The 16,015-nt window shown below is 45.1% G+C and overlaps 1 protein-coding gene across 1 annotated transcript in view; it reads left to right on the plus strand.

Annotated features, from left to right (window-relative positions):
- Positions 1-422: 422 nt before the first annotated feature.
- cfap299 (cilia and flagella associated protein 299) overlaps positions 423-16,015 on the plus strand; it is a 713,772-nt gene continuing 698,179 nt past the window's right edge. Inside the window, exon 1 of the mRNA XM_033024019.1 lies at positions 423-594. Coding sequence (XP_032879910.1) covers positions 481-594 — 114 coding nt within the window. The 5' untranslated portion in view covers positions 423-480. The remainder of the gene's footprint in view (positions 595-16,015) is intronic.

Consider the following 16,015-nt stretch of genomic DNA (forward strand, 5'->3'; position numbering starts at 1 on the left):
CCGCTGGTTCTGCTTCCATCCCTCATGAGTTTTGAAATTCTCGTTGATCACAGAATTTCTCACGACAGAGCGTGAGAAATTTGTGATCAGCGTGAGAATTTGTTGAAATGCCTGAGTCTCACGCTCAAAGCGTGAGAGTTAGCAGCCCTGCAATGTCATGGAGACTGGAAACTGAAAGCTAGGGGAACGCCGTCCCCCTGCGTACCTCCCCCCCCCCCCCCCCCCCCCCCCCGCCCCCCCCATTTCCATCACTGGTCTCGACCCGAAACGTCGTCCATTCCTTCTCTCCAGATATGCTGCCTGTCCAGCTGAGCTACTCCAGCAACATTTGGTGTCGACCTTCGTTGCGAGCAGCAGAGTCGCTGCAAGAGGCGGAGCTCGTGCTCCGGGTCCGGCCCCGGCGACGCCGGAAGTCCCCGTTGCTGGGCGACGCCGGAAGTCCCCGTTGCTGGGCGACGGCACCGGCCCGGGGTAAACAAGATGGACGAGGACGAGCTGGGCGTCGCGGCCGTGGACAACATTGTCAACGATTTCGAGACCTACGAGACTTTCCTGGACTCGCAGATCACTTCGCTGGATCTGTATTACCTGGAGGTAAGAGCGCACCCGCCGCATCCACCCTGGGGTCGTCGGGACTGACTGGGACTGGGACTGGTCGAGCGGAGCCGCCCCGCACTGGTTGCGCCGCCGCTGCTCCGGTAGACTGGGCGGGGGGGTGGGCCCGGCACAGCACAACCCGGCACAGCACAACCCGGCACAGCAAACGTGCTGCCTGTCGCGCTGAGTTACTCCAGCATTTTGTGTCTATCTTCGGTATAAACCAGCATCTACAGTTCCTTCCGACACATAACTGGATACAGGAGATGGGCACAACTTGCTGGAGTAACTCAGCGGGACAGACAGCATCACTGGAGAGAAAGAATGGGTGATGTTTTGGTCGAGACCCTTCTTCAGACAGGTTTGAGATAAGGAAAACGAGAGATTACACGATGATGTAGAGTTATAGAACAAATGAATGAAGATATTGCAAAAAAGTAATGATGATATAAGAAACCTACGAGATGTGAAAATAAATAGATTAGTTAAAACAAATGTAGGTCCCTTGCAGTCCGAAACAGGTGAGTTGATCATGGGGAACAAGGATATGGCGGACCAATTGAATAACTACTTTGGTTCCGTCTTCACTAAGGAAGACATAAATAATCTGCCGGAAATAGCAGGGAACCGCGGGTCAAAGGAGTTGGAGGAATTGAGTAGGTATGTTGCAAAGCCTACCTGAAGCGTCGTTGAAGATCTGCCGCTGAGGTTGTGCGCGATTTTGGCGCCGTTTAGAGGGGGCGGGTTTAAAACGCGATTTTCTCTAAGCTGTTCCAATCGAAAATGTTCAGCCTAGTTAATTATTAACGAAAAATCGCTGATAGACCCCGTCGCAAAAGCTATTATTAGGTTTAAAGGCCTTGAATAATAGTTATAGTAGTTTAAAAATCAATCTTTAAACCCGCGACCGTCAGCAACCGCAGAGTCTCATAAAGAAAATAGCAGAAGGTAGGTTGTATATTTTTACATTCAAAAGGGCTTCTAAAGATCCTTTTATACAAAGTTTAATATTGCGAGTAGCTCAATTTGGCCCCATTATATCGCGCAGTATTTTTCTCGGCATTTGAGGCACAAATCTACCGCAATGTGAACGTTCTAAACCAGCGCGTTCCACAGGGACCCACTGGAAAGCTGATTTAAATGGGCATTTATTTACAGCAATTGAACACTGAATTCCTTCCATTTGGCCTATAAATTAATGTAAATGAGATTTTAAAATCATGTTTTATTGTGAATTATTTGTGAATATTATTTGGACATTTAGGCTATTTAAAAATGTTAATCATTTATTAAGAAATGGATAGATGTTGAGATCTAGTCATTGAAGTCTGAAATTAGCTACAATTAGGTAACTAACTAATTATATGCTTTAATTTCAGGTCATCCAAGTAAGATTATTCTATATTTGTTTCAGAATGCTTCAATCTATGATAACTGAAAATTTCATTCAGTTCTCTTAATTTTTAAGAAAGTTATGGGCTTTTGACTGTTCACGATCACAACTTTTTTGTTATGTCCATAGAAAATCAATAGGGAACAAGATGCTCATTTCCGAGTATGAAAATGGCCATAACTTTTTAAATACTTGAGATATGAAAGTGAATTAGATGTCAAATTAAACTTATTTTTATGCTTTATCTGATGGGATAAATTACAGACTTGATTTTTAAAATCTCAAAATTTTGTAACATTGCTAAATTGAGTGAAATCCAGGTTAGCCGGGAAGTGGTGTTGGGTAAATTGAATGGATTAAAGGCCGATAAATCCCCAGGGCCAGATAGGCTGCATCCCAGAGTACTTAAGGAAGTAGCTCCAGAAATAGTGGATGCATTAGTAATAATCTTTCAAAACTCTTTAGATTCTGGAGTAGTTCCTGAGGATTGGCGGGTAGCAAACGTAACCCCACTTTTTAAGAAGGGAGGGAGAGAGAAAACGGGGAATTACAGACCAGTTAGTCTAACATCGGTAGTGGGGAAACTGCTAGAGTCAGTTATTAAACATGGGATAGCAGCACATTTGGAAAGTGGTGAAATCATTGGACAAAGTCAGCATGGATTTACAAAAGGTAAATCATGTCTGACGAATCTTATAGAATTTTTCGAGGATGTAACTAGTAGCGTGGATAGGGGGGAACCAGTGGATGTGGTGTATCTGGACTTCCAGAAGGCTTTCGACAAGGTCCCACATAAGAGATTAGTATACAAACTTAAAGCACACGGCATTGGGGGTTCAGTATTGATGTGGATAGAGAACTGGCTGGCAAACAGGAAGCAAAGAGTAGGAGTAAACGGGTCCTTTTCACAATGGCAGGCAGTGACTAGTGGGGTACCGCAAGGCTCAGTGCTGGGACCCCAGCTATTTACAATATATATTAATGATCTGGATGAGGGAATTGTAGGCAATATCTCCAAGTTTGCGGATGACACTAAGCTGGGGGGCAGTGTTAGCTGTGAGGAGGATGCTAGGAGACTGCAAGGTGACTTGGATAGGCTGGGTGAGTGGGAAAATGTTTGGCAGATGCAGTATAATGTGGATAAATGTGCGGTTATCCATTTTGGTGGCAAAAACAGGAAAGCAGACTATTATCTAAATGGTGACCGACTAGGAAAAGGGGAGATGCAGCGAGACCTGGGTGTCATGGTACACCAGTCATTGACAGTGGGCATGCAGGTGCAGCAGGCAGTGAAGAAAGCGAATGGTATGTTAGCTTTCATAGCAAAAGGATTTGAGTATAGGAGCAGGGAGGTTCTACTGCAGTTGTACAGGGTCTTGGTGAGACCACACCTGGAGTATTGCGTACAGTTTTGGTCTCCAAATCTGAGGAAGGACATTATTGCCATAGAGGGAGTGCAGAGAAGGTTCACCAGACTGATTACTGGGATGTCAGGACTGTCTTATGAAGAAAGACTGGATAGACTTGGTTTATACTCTCTAGAATTTAGGAGATTGAGAGGGGATCTTATAGAAACTTACAAAATTCTTAAGGGGTTGGACAGGCTAGATGCAGGAAGATTGCTCCCGATGTTGGGGAAGTCCAGGACAAGGGGTCACAGCTTAAGGATAAGGGGGAAATCCTTTAAAACCGAGATGAGAAGAACTTTTTTCACACAGAGAGTGGTGAATCTCTGGAACTCTCTGCCACAGAGGGTAGTCGAGGCCAGTTCATTGGCTATATTTAAGAGGGAGTTAGATGTGGCCCTTGTGGCTAAGGGGATCAGAGGGTATGGAGAGAAGGCAGGTACGGGATACTGAGTTGGATGATCAGCCATGATCATATTGAATGGCGGTGCAGGCTCGAAGGGCCGAATGGCCTACTCCTGCACCTAATTTCTATGTTTCTATGTTTCTAAACAGGCCATTGTTAGCTTTATGGTGGGTGACAACGGGAACCTGGTGCGACTTGGGTGGGGGAGGGATGGAGAGAGTGTGGGCAGGGGTTACTTGAAGTTAGAGAAATCAATACCATTGGGTTGTAATCTGCCCAAATGAAATATGAGAAGCGAAATATGAGGTGCTGTTCCTCCAATTTGCGATTACCCTCACTGACAATGGAGGAGGCCGAGGACAGAAAGGTCCGTTTTGGAATGGGAAGGGGAAATAAAGTGTTTGACAACCGGGAGTTCAGGTAAGTACAGGCGGACTGAGCGAAGGTGTTCATCAAAATGATCGGCTAGTTTACGTTTGGTATCGCCGATGTAAAAGAGTCCACATCTTGAACAACGGATACAGTAGAAGAAGTTGGAGGACGTGCAAGTGCCTAACTTGAAAGCACTGTTGGGGTTCCCGAACAGATTGGAGGGTGGAGGTATAGGGACAGGTGTTGCAGCTCCTGTGATTGCAGGGGAAGGTACCTGGGGAGGGGGTGGTTTGGGTGGGAAGGGATGGTAACCAGGGAGTTGCAGAGGGAACAGTCTCTGCGGAGGGTGAAAAGGGGTGAAAATGGGAAGATGTGACTCGTGGTGGGATCCCATTGGAGGTGGCAAAAATGTTGCAGGTTTATGTGTTGTATGTGATGGCTGATGGGGTGAAAGGTAAGGACTAGGGGTTTCATGGTAGGACGCAGAAATTGGTGGTGGAAGGCTGATTTTTGGACTGGAGTCCTGTGACTAGTGGTGTACCTCAGGGATCGGTGCTGGTGCCATTACTGTTTGTCGTCTCACGGAGTCTTACTACTATTAAACCAGGCACCCTGATCCCAATTCGCAAATTTTGGCCTGAACTGTTATTTCAACTCTGTACTGTTGGGAACAAGAATTGCTAATAAATATAAACCTTAAAAATAACCTGCTGACTGCAATAGTACTTTTTTATGTATATTAAAACAGAATTTTATGGTTGGAAAATGTGTCATGGTAAAATTATGCCTACTGCACAATTTTGAACTTATACTGGGGATACTGACAGGAGAATGTCATGTATTGAAGGTCACTTAGTCTGATTTTTGATAATTTTGATCCTGTGTTCCACAGTGTGAAAGTTAGGGATGATCTGAAGGTTGGATGTTCTGTTGCTGGATTTAGTTTTGATTCCAGAGTCGGTACACAGACGTCTTGAACTGACAAGCATTTTGAATCTGGCTCAGTTTCAGATCAATAATTGCTACCTTACAGTGCTAGAAACCTGAGTTTGATCCTGACTACGGGTGCTATGTGTTCAGAGTTTGTATGTTCTCCCTGTGATTGCGTTCGTTTTCTCCAGGTGCTCCGGTTTCCTCCCACACTCTAAAGATGTACAGGTTTGTAGGTTAATTGGCTTGAGTAAAAATTGTAAATTGTCCTTAGTGTGTAGGATAGTGTTAGTGTACAGGGGTGATTGTTGATCGGCATGGACTTGGTGGGCTGAAGGGCCTGTTTCCACGTTGTATCTCTAAAGTCTAACAGAAGGGAAGAAGCTGTTCCTGAGTCTGGTGGTGCATGCTTTAAAGCTTCTGTACCTTCTGCAGATGGGAGAAGAGGAATGACCAGGTGGGACAGGGACAAGTCTTTGATTATGTCGGCTGCTTTTTTTAACTGCTAGATGGAGTGTATAGTGGGGAAGACACGTAGTCTGAAGTTGAATTGTGTCTTTGTGCTTGAAAGAGAAAAGGTAATTTTTTTGGATAATCTTAATGTGTTTTTAAGTGCAATTATTAATTTTGAACTGTTTCAAATGCCCATATTCATACATGAGTTTGAACGCTTGACAAATATTAGCTGTCAAAAGAACATCAGATTAATCTGCGAGTGAGGCCCAGGATCTGCTGCTAGCAACGCCTCAGAGAGTTGAACCCATGAGTGCTCAAAAATTAAATACAGATTTGGGACTAGTATGGACAACAAATTGCATTATGCACCTGTTTCTTATCTTCTGTTTCGCTTTTTTACTTACTACAAAAGAACACTTCAGCAAGGCACGATAAGATTCCACATGGTTGGCTGCTACAGATGGCTAATTTGTATGGGATCCAGAGAGAACTAGCTACCTGGATACAGAATTGGCTTACTGGTAGAAAGCAGTGGGTGGTGGTAGTGAAAGGTTATTTTCCAGACTGGAAGTCCGTGACTGGCTAATGGAGTTTAATTCAGATGTGTGATATGTTGCATTTTGGGAAATCGAACCATGGTTGGGCCCTGGGGAATGTTGTAGAACAAAGGGATCTAGGAATACAAGTACAAAAATATATAACGTGGGGCCTGAAGAAGGTTCCCAACCCATTATTATAAAGGTGAGGTAGAACAAGAGTACAACTACCGAGCTCATTTGAAAATATCGTGCCTGACCTTAAAGATCTATTTCAACATTTTGAGTGGATATGGAGCATCGTTCAGCGTAAGAAGCACAAGATGCCTGGACTTCGCTGGGATCTATATAAAATTGTATGATACTGAGACCTGTATGATGTGAATCAGAGATCCAGGATGATGAGAAGGGAGAGCAGGAGGAAGGAATGAAATGTAGCCAATGCAAGAAGAGTGACAACCTTTCTTCTCAGGACAGATTAATCTAGTTAGTGCTATACAGTATCTCTTTGCAGCTTCCTAAAATCTGGGACTTACATTTCAAAGACTAAAATGCTTTATTGGACTACATTAGACTCTGCAAGTGAAATTCCATCCACCACTGTTCATTAATGATGAGTAGAATTTGGTGCTAACTGGGCATTTGGCTTATTTTGATAGCCATTTTCTTATGGAGTGGACATTTGGCAATGAGATTCAGCTCATGATCCAGTGAGAACATTTCACCTTCGCGATCGCTTCGCCCAACACCTCCGCTCGGTTTGCCTGATCTCCCGGTGGCTCAGCACTTCAACTCCCCCTCCCATTCCGAATCTGACCTTTCTGTCCTGGGCCCCCTCCATGGCTAGAGTGAGGCCCACCGTAAATTGGAGGAGCAGCACCTCATATTTCACTTGGGTAATTTACACCCCAGTGATATGAACATTGATTTCTCCAATTTTAGGTAGTCTCTGCTTTCTCCTTCCTTCCCCTCCCCTTCCCAGCTCTCCCACAGCCCACTGTCTCCGCCTCTTCCTTTCTTCTTCCCACCCCCACATCAGTCGGAAGAAGGGTCTCGACCTAAAACGTCACCTATTTCCTTCGTTCCATAGGTGCTGCCTCACCCGCTGAGTTTCTTCAGCATTTTTGTCTACTTCGATTTTCCAGCATCTGCAGATCCTTCTTAAACATTTCACCTTAATGTAACTTATGAAATGGCACCATGACCCAAAACCTTGATGTCCATTCCCCTCTGCAGATGCTGCCTGATCTGCTGAGTTCTTCCAGCAGTTTGATTTTTGCTCAAGGTTGTACTGTGTAGTCTCTTGTGCATCCAGGTGTATGACTTGACTACCATCTGTAACTTTACTTTTGGATTTGAAACTAGAGCTGTTTCCGAGTCCCTCCCATTGATCCTGGAGAGGTGTTTCCAACAATACCCCCAGAAAGTCATTTGCATTAACTTTGGAGACCAATGTATCTATATTGTTTCCAAAGCCAAAATCACTGGCATTAAGACAAAGATAGTATATGTGAGAAACCATACAAAGATCTTTGAGAATCAATTCTGCTGGAGTGTTTGGTGCCCCTACTCCTTGGTCCCTAAACAATTTTTATAATGTCAGCGCAGAGACCCTTAAATACAGTGATAGTCGAAAGAAACAGCAAAAACACACTGAAGGTATTTCCCAAGGAAATATAGTCATCACAATCTGAAAAAGGAAGGCTGCCAATCAATGAAAGGGAAAGACTTTGTCCTTGAAGTCAAAAGAAGTGCATCGGAAAGGAAAGGGAAAGAAGCTTTCACCAATGAACTTGGAAGCATCTACAATCTTTGCACACTGATTATGGGTCCTTGATTTCATCCCATGGATATTTTTGCCTGGGATACCATGTGCTTAGAGGTAAAACACGAGAAAGAACACATTTCATTTTTTTTGAGAATGTTCTGACGTATAAATGTAGATTAATTCTTACTTTAGACACACAAATGTCAATATTTTGCCATAATGAATGAATGAATGAATACGTTTATTGTCATTGCACAATACTGTGCAACGAAATTCCATTACATCTCCTCCGGTTAAAAACAATACAAACACGACAACCATTGACACATATGTACACTTATTAGTAAAAATAAATAGGTGTTTTAAAAGAATTTAAAAGAATTTAAAAGAATTTGGCGGCATTTCTTAGAATTACATTTTGCTTCCCCAGCATTCTCTGTTGGAATTATTTCATAATTCAAAAGAGTAACATTGATGGGGAGGAGATTTGGTGGGGTGGGCAGGGGAGTGGTGGAATGGAAAGTGGAAGGAAGCATAACCATGTTCAAAGCCAAAGTATTTTGATGATTAACTTTCTCCCTTCGAATTGCAGTGTCTAAAAGCAAGACAGTAACATCAAGGTAACTGGCTTAATACAGAAATTGTGCCATGTCCATAGTCACCAGAGCCCAGTAAACTTAGATTCAATCTTAATTTCCAGTGCTCTCTGTGTGGAGTTTGCATGTTCTTCCATGTGATTGTGTGGGTTTCCTCACAGAGCTTCAGATTTCCTTCAATGTTCCAAAGATGTGGAGGTTGATAGGTTAATTGACCATATAAAAAGCCACATTAAGGTGCAGGGTATAGATGAAAATGTGGGAAAATGGGTTACTGGGAAAGTAAGTGGAATTGCCTTTTGAGCCACCAGAATATTGATCGCAAAATGGTCACCTATTTTGAAAGGAAATACGTCATGCCATGTTTGTAGCAGTATCTTTTGCATTCAGATGCATTTTTTTTGTCTTGTTTTAGACAAATTTTAGTTATTAGGTTGTGTTATGTGTGTGGGGGGGGGGGGCTGAAACATGGTTTTCTGTCTCTCCCTTCGGGTGAATGCGACTCTTTCTGTCGTATCCCCCCTTCTCTGCCTCCGTCTGCGCTGAGGCCTAATGGCGGAGTTGGCGGACTCCAATTGCGACCGACCTCGAGGCTCCGGAAGCAGAGCCAGGCCAGGACTTACCAACGCGAGGCTGGCCGAATTCGGAGCTGTGGCGGCGTTCCAGTGGCAGCGGCACGACTCGGGGCTGAGACGGCGCTCCGGTGAGGGTGGCCCGGCGCGGGGCTGAGACGGTGCTCCGGTGGCTGAGGCGGCGTTCTGGTGGCGGCGACCTGAATCCGGGGCTCGGCCGCGGGCCAGTGGACGACATCGTCGGGAGCTCGCAGGTCACAGGCTGGTGCCTGTTTTCCGGAGCTCCTACGGCAACAGCTGCGTCCGCTGGACTGGAGGGCGGCAGCTTCGACCACCCCGGGCCGTGGAGCTTGAACCGGCCCGTTCGCGGAGCTCGGTTGAGCCGCTGGACTGAATTACCATCGCCCGGTGGGGTAACAACATATCGCCTCAGCGCATAGGGAGAATGAGGAGGGAAGAGACAGTAACTTTAAGACTTTTGCCTCCATCACAGTGAGGAGGTGCCTGGGGAACTCACTGTGGTGGATGTTAATTTGTGTTTATTGTGTGTTTTGTTGTTTATTATAAATGTATGGCTGCAGGCAACGACATTTCGTTCAGAAATTTATCCATTGAGTTAAAAGCCTGGGCAGATGGTACAACGCAAGTCTCAAGGACAAAGAGCATGTGCAACAACTAAGGCAAGAAATTGTCAATGGCCTGGAGAACATCAATCAGACCCTACTGCCTGGGAAACTGAAGCTCTGGTGCCTACAGTTTGGACTCCTTCCTCGGACAATATGGCCACTGACCATTTATGAAGCCCCAATAACAACTGTGGAGAAGATGGAGCGAACCATAACTTCATACGCGAAGAAATGGCTCGGGGTCCCACGATGTCTAACTAACATCGGCCTATATGGCAAAGGGGTCCTGGAATTACCTCTCACTAGTCTAACAGAGGAATACAAGTGTTCTAAAGTAAGACTTCAGATGACACTGAGGGACTCTAGAGACAAGACCATCAGTGCTGTTGCGCCGCCCCTAGTAACTGGCCAGAAGTGGACACCATCTGATGCAGTACAGCAAGCTTCATCAGCCCTGAGACACAAAGACATCGTGGGGCAAGTCCAGCAGGGAAGAGGAGGCTTTGGCCTTACGACAAGTAAACCAACTTGGCAAAAGGCCACAACATCAGAGCGGAGGACATTGGTGGTCGAGGAGGTGCGGCGACAAGAGGAGGCCGCAAGAAGTGCAAAGGCGGTCTCTCTTGCCAAACAGGGGCAATGGATGCAGTGGGAAGGTGTGGAGCGGAGGAAGATCAGCTGGAAAGAACTATGGGAAATGGAAGTAAGCAAGATCAGCTTCATCATCAGAGCGACTTATGACGTGCTTCCATCACCAAAGAACCTCCATCAGTGGTACGGCGAGGATCCAACCTGTGCCCTCTGCCCAACTCCAGCGACCCTCAAACAAATCATGGTAGGCTGCAAGACCAGCCTCACGCAAGGGAGAGACACGTGGCGGCATAATCAGGTACTAAAAAGCCTGGCATCAGCCCTTGAGAACAGGCGGTGTGCGACCAACTCCTTGCCTCCGAGAGCAAGCAACCCCCCCCCCCCCCCTAAGGGCAACAACCTTTGTCCGAGAAGGACAGAAAACATCTAAACATCCTTCCACCAGATCAGAAGAAGGAAACCTATGCAGGGCCCGCGACTGGAGGATGCTGGCGGACATCGGCCGACAACTAGTTTTTCCACCTGAAATTGCTTCCACCAACCTCAGGCCAGACTTGGTGTTCTGGTCCCCTTCACAGAAGACTGCTTACATCATAGAGCTCACAGTTCCATGGGAGAACTCTGTTGAGGAGGCCTATGAGCGTAAGAAGCTGCGTTACGCAGAGCTTGCAGCAGAGGCAACGCAGCGTGGCTGGAACACCAAAGTCTATCCAGTTGAAGTGGGATGCAGAGGATTTGTTGCGTCATCTACCGTCAGACTGCTGAAGGAGCTTGGAATCCACGGTCAGGCTCTGCGGAAGACCATAAGATCACTCTCAGAGGCGGCTGAAAGAAGCAGCCGGTGGATTTGGCTCGCGGAAAGACCCATGCTGGGCCCCAAGTATTTCAGGGTGAATCTTTGGGACGGTTTGACACGGGACACGCGCTGAGTGCTGATCATCCTGCAGCGGGCCGCCCATGTGGAGGGTGTATAGTGTTAAAAGGCCGAAACACCCAGTGATGCAAGGGTACACTACTGATGATGTGTCCTGTGCCCAACTGTCCTGAAGGTTACCCAGGCCAAGATATACGTATCCACTCCCCCCCCCCGCCCCCCCACCGATGTTGAGCGTCTACCACTCTCAACAATCAACGAATGTCGTGAAATGCTCCCCACCTATTGGCACAAGGGACTTCTTAACATCTTGTCCTGTGTATTTGATTCATTGAGGATAAATGGGGATCCTGTGGATAGGGTGAACTGTTTTAAATATCTGGGAGTCCACATCTCCGAGGATATGACATGGGCATCACACGCCTCAGCACTCGTGAGTAAGGCAAGGCAGCGCCTTTACCACCTCAGGCAATTGAGGAAATTCAGTGTCTCCGAGGATCCTCCAGTGCTTCTACGCAGCGGCGGTGGAAAGCATCTTGTCCGGGAACATTACCATCTGGTTTGGGAATTGCTCTGCCAAGGACAAGAAGGCTCTGCAGAGAGTAGTGCGTTCGGCCGAACGCACTATGGGAACTTCACTCGCCCCCCTGCAGGAACTATACATCAGGAGGTGCAACTCCAGAGCCAACAATATCATGAGAGACCCCTTCCACCCCTGCAACGGACTGTTCCAGCTGCTACGGTCAGGCAAACGCCTCCGTTGCCATGCGGTGAGAACGGAGAGGTTGAGAAGGAGTTTCTTCCCAGAGGCCATTCGGACTGTAAACGCCTATCTCACCAGGGACTAACTCTACTGAACGTTTTTCCTTCCATTATTTATTATGTAAAAGAATATGTGTGTTATGATTGTGTTTATAGTTTGTTTGGTTGTTTGGTTGTTTGTCTTTTTGCATAAAAGTCCGCGAGCATTGCCACTTTCATTTCACTGCACATCTCGTATGTGTATGTGACAAATAAACTTGACTTGACTTGACTTGACTTGAGACCGATAAATAAAATAAAAGTTCTAATCTAATCTAATCTAATATGTCAAATGTCCACATTGAGCATGTTTCCATACAAAATAGATCTGTTGGATTGTAAAAAATATACTGCTGCAGGAGCTCAGTGGCTCAGGTAGAGTCTGTAGAGAGAATGCACATATGACGTTTAGGGTTAGGACCCTTCTTTAGACAGATGAAGTAGGGGGAGAAAGCTGGAAAAGAGAGGTGGAGGTGGGGCAAAACCTAGTAAGTGATAGGTGGATACAGGTGAGGAGAGGTCAGTCAGGAGCTCCAGCAGCCTTGGATGACAGAGTGCAAGTGTTTGCCGAAATGGTCAACTCGTCCACACCTTCTCTTGCTAATGTAGATAAGGCCACATGGGAGCATTGAATGCAATCTACATGGGAGCACCTCTGCCTTCCTGGAGAGAAGTGAGAAAAAAGAGCTGTAGGAACACTTGTTACATCTCCTTCACTTAGGGGAAAGTGCCTGGGTAGGGTACGGGTTGGGTGTCCAAGGACAGAAAGATATATATGGGAAGTTAAAATAGTTAGCCACCGTGTGCTAACCATTTTTGGGGGACCAAGTGGGTCTAGCTGAAGTAGAGTGAACACATCGGGAGCACTGAATGCAATAGATGTGGATGGAAGAGGTGCATTTCAATTTCTGTCTCACCTGGAAGGGCTGCTCCAGTCTCTGGCTGGAAATGAAGAGGTGGAGCGACAGGTGTGGTTATAAGGGAAAGTTGTATTATAATCATTTAAGTATGAATGTAGATAGAGTGTAGAAACAGGCAAGCCGCTCTCAAGGTTAAGGATACTGGCTCACAATTGGTTGAGTCTAATGGGATTTGCTGAACCCACATAAACTATTTTGTAAGTACTTGGTTTTTATTTCCACAGTAGAAACCAGATCTATCAGTTACTGTGGTGTTGGCAGAACTATTGTGCTGTGTTGCTCTCTGGCAATCTGCCACAATAGATGTTTCTCTCCGATCTGACAGCAGCTGATGAGTGCTAGGTGTTTCTCTTATAACCTCTGTGTCCTTTGTTCTGCACCCTCAGTGTCACAATATGCCACACCAGCTGCTTCTGCTTCTTCCTAATAAACTGATACAGGAATATATTGGGGTTTTGGAGTTCATCCCATGAAATATACCTCTTGCTATATTTTTTGGATTCCTGAAACCTATCCACTTTTTCCATGTCGCCTCCCCCGTGGCCTAACATCGAGGATCGGTGCGGCCTTTCCCGGAGAAGCGCCCGGGGCTTCAGCAGCAGGCACAGCGCGGACTCTCATCGCGGATCGAGCCTGAAGCCGCGGTCTGCGGAGCACCAGCTGGCGCTGTGTCTGGAGCCTGGGAACCCTCGTTGGGGACCCCGGAGGAGAAAAGCTCCGACCGCCAGCCCGTGGCCTACTCTAACCGCGGGCCGGCGGAGGGGATGGGGGGAGGGGGTGGTGTGGAGGGGAGAGAGGTGCCCCCCAGGGGGGTAGGGGTGAGGAGGAGAAGGGGTGGGGGTGAGGAGGTGTGTGGGGGAGGGGGAGAGGGGGTTGGAGCGCTGGAGTGCCCTTCCCTTCCGGAGTAGCCCGTCCTGCCTTGTTAGTGCATTGTGACGTCACTCTGATTTTTTTTCTACGGAAATGGGTGAGTTTGAAGAAATCTGGCTGTTTTTTAAATTTCAACAATTAATAACTTTGGAAATATAGATGGCAATGCGACGGGAAGATGATTATTGCCACCACGGGAAAAATGTGAGTAGGATGTGTGAAAATGGGAAGGCTGTGGCGTAGCATTTGGAAGAAGATGGGAATTAACCAGATTGACACAGAGTCACATCGTGGGCACAAACAAGACAAAGACTTTTAGTTATATAGGGATACTTGGGAAAGTATTCTTGGGAAAAATACTCATCGTGCCACGTTTGCTGTTATTAAAGGCTGATTTTTTTTATTTGTGTATTCCAGTTGTGCTGGTTGCAATTAGATACTCAACTGTGCACAATTAATCCAAATGGTAAATAAATTGTTTTGATAGAACAACAGAACTCAAAGAGGATGGTAGGGAATCTATTGGAAAGGATTCTTCAGGATAGGATTTACTGACATTTGGAAGAGAATGGGCTAATAATGGACAGCCAGTCCACCGCAGGCCATGTTGCAAGAACTTGACTGAGTTTTTTGAAGAGGCGTAAAAGCTGACCAATGAGTTAGGGCAGTGGATGCTATCTACATGGGCATCAATAAGGCATTTGATAACGTCCCACATGGTAGGCTGATCCAAAAGATTAAGATGCATGGGATCCATGGAGACTTTGTCAAATGTCAGGGGAAAGTATACAATTAATGGCAAGACTCTTATGTACAGAGTGATGTACATAATGATGTACAGAGTGATCTTGGGCTCAGCATCTGTAGCTCCCTGAAAGTGGCAATAAAAGTAGATTGGGTTTGAAATAAGATGCATGGTATGCCTGCCTTCGAGCAGTGAATATAAATGTCAGGAAATTATGTTGCAGCTTTATTAAACTTTGGTTCGGCTGCCTTTGACATATTATGAGCAGTTCTGGTCGCTGCATTACAGAAGAAGCACAGCTCTGTCGATTTAAATTAAAAAAGATAATTTACACAGAGTACTGTTCGATGATCTATGATCGATTCAGGTTAAATCGAAATACTTTGTCAACGGAGATAATTGCCGTTATAAAGACTTAAAAAAACTTAAGAGAGCGAAAGCTGAATTAGGCATTTCTGTCCTTTGTGGCTGCTCCGACATTCAATAAGATCATCACTGATCTTACATTTTATCACCACTGTACTGTACTGGTCCTGTATCGCTTGTTTATTTTAAAGTCCAAAAATCTATTGATCTCATTCTTGTTCATATTCAATATCTGGATAGAGAATTCATACGATTCACTGCCCTCTGGGCGGCTACCGTATTTCTTGACACTTGACTGACACCTTTATATGATTAGTGGTTCTGGACTCCCCATTTGGGTAAATGACAATCTTCTATCTATTCAGTCAACTCTGCATTTTCCTAGGGATTTTAACCTGATGGATGATAAAGTATTTTTCTGTGCCATATAAACCAATTTTATTTAACGTTCACCAAATCTAAAGGTTATTGTAAATCATACTGTAGTATATATATATTCTGTTTTATTTTTCAATGGAAATAGAGATATTCACAAGAGCACCTGATAAATGGAAATTAAATTGAAATGTTGTTAAACTGAAGTGAAAATAAACTTAGAATTAGTCGGCTGGCTCATCAAAATCAGTAAAAGAAAAGAACATTCTAACCTTGGACCCTTTGTCAGGCTCTTGAAAGGCAATTGATTTCACTTGTGTTTCTGCTGTAATAACTTTTCTGTCTGAATTTTTTTATTTGAATTTTAATTCTTCATAAGTTGTTGATATGTAATTCATTCATCACTTATTTTTGTTGCCTTAATTATAGAATAATTAGTTAATAGGTAACATAATTTTTGAGCTGATTGAAATGCTAGAAAACAGAGGCTAAGCTTTTAAAAATTCTGGTGCCTAGAAAGAAGATCACCTGAATTTTGCATGTGTTAGAATCAAACAAAACCACAATTTAATGCCCATTTGCCTACCTTGTAAAAAACAATAATTTTGTCCCAATTTCAATTTGAAAGACCATTAGAGTGCATTATAGACAAAATCTCTTGGAAGAGACTATAATTTCCAGTTTTGCATATCTCCTGATACTTCGCTGTGCAGAAGGTATCCAGCCCTTAAGCACATGGCCCTGTGGCAGCTACACAGCAGTAACACAAAACATTGGTTATGATGGAGAAAATAGATGCTGCAGGTGAGAAGGAG

Source organism: Amblyraja radiata, chromosome 1 (assembly GCF_010909765.2).
Source record: "Amblyraja radiata isolate CabotCenter1 chromosome 1, sAmbRad1.1.pri, whole genome shotgun sequence".
In the NCBI taxonomy this organism is placed as follows: Eukaryota; Metazoa; Chordata; class Chondrichthyes; order Rajiformes; family Rajidae; genus Amblyraja; species Amblyraja radiata.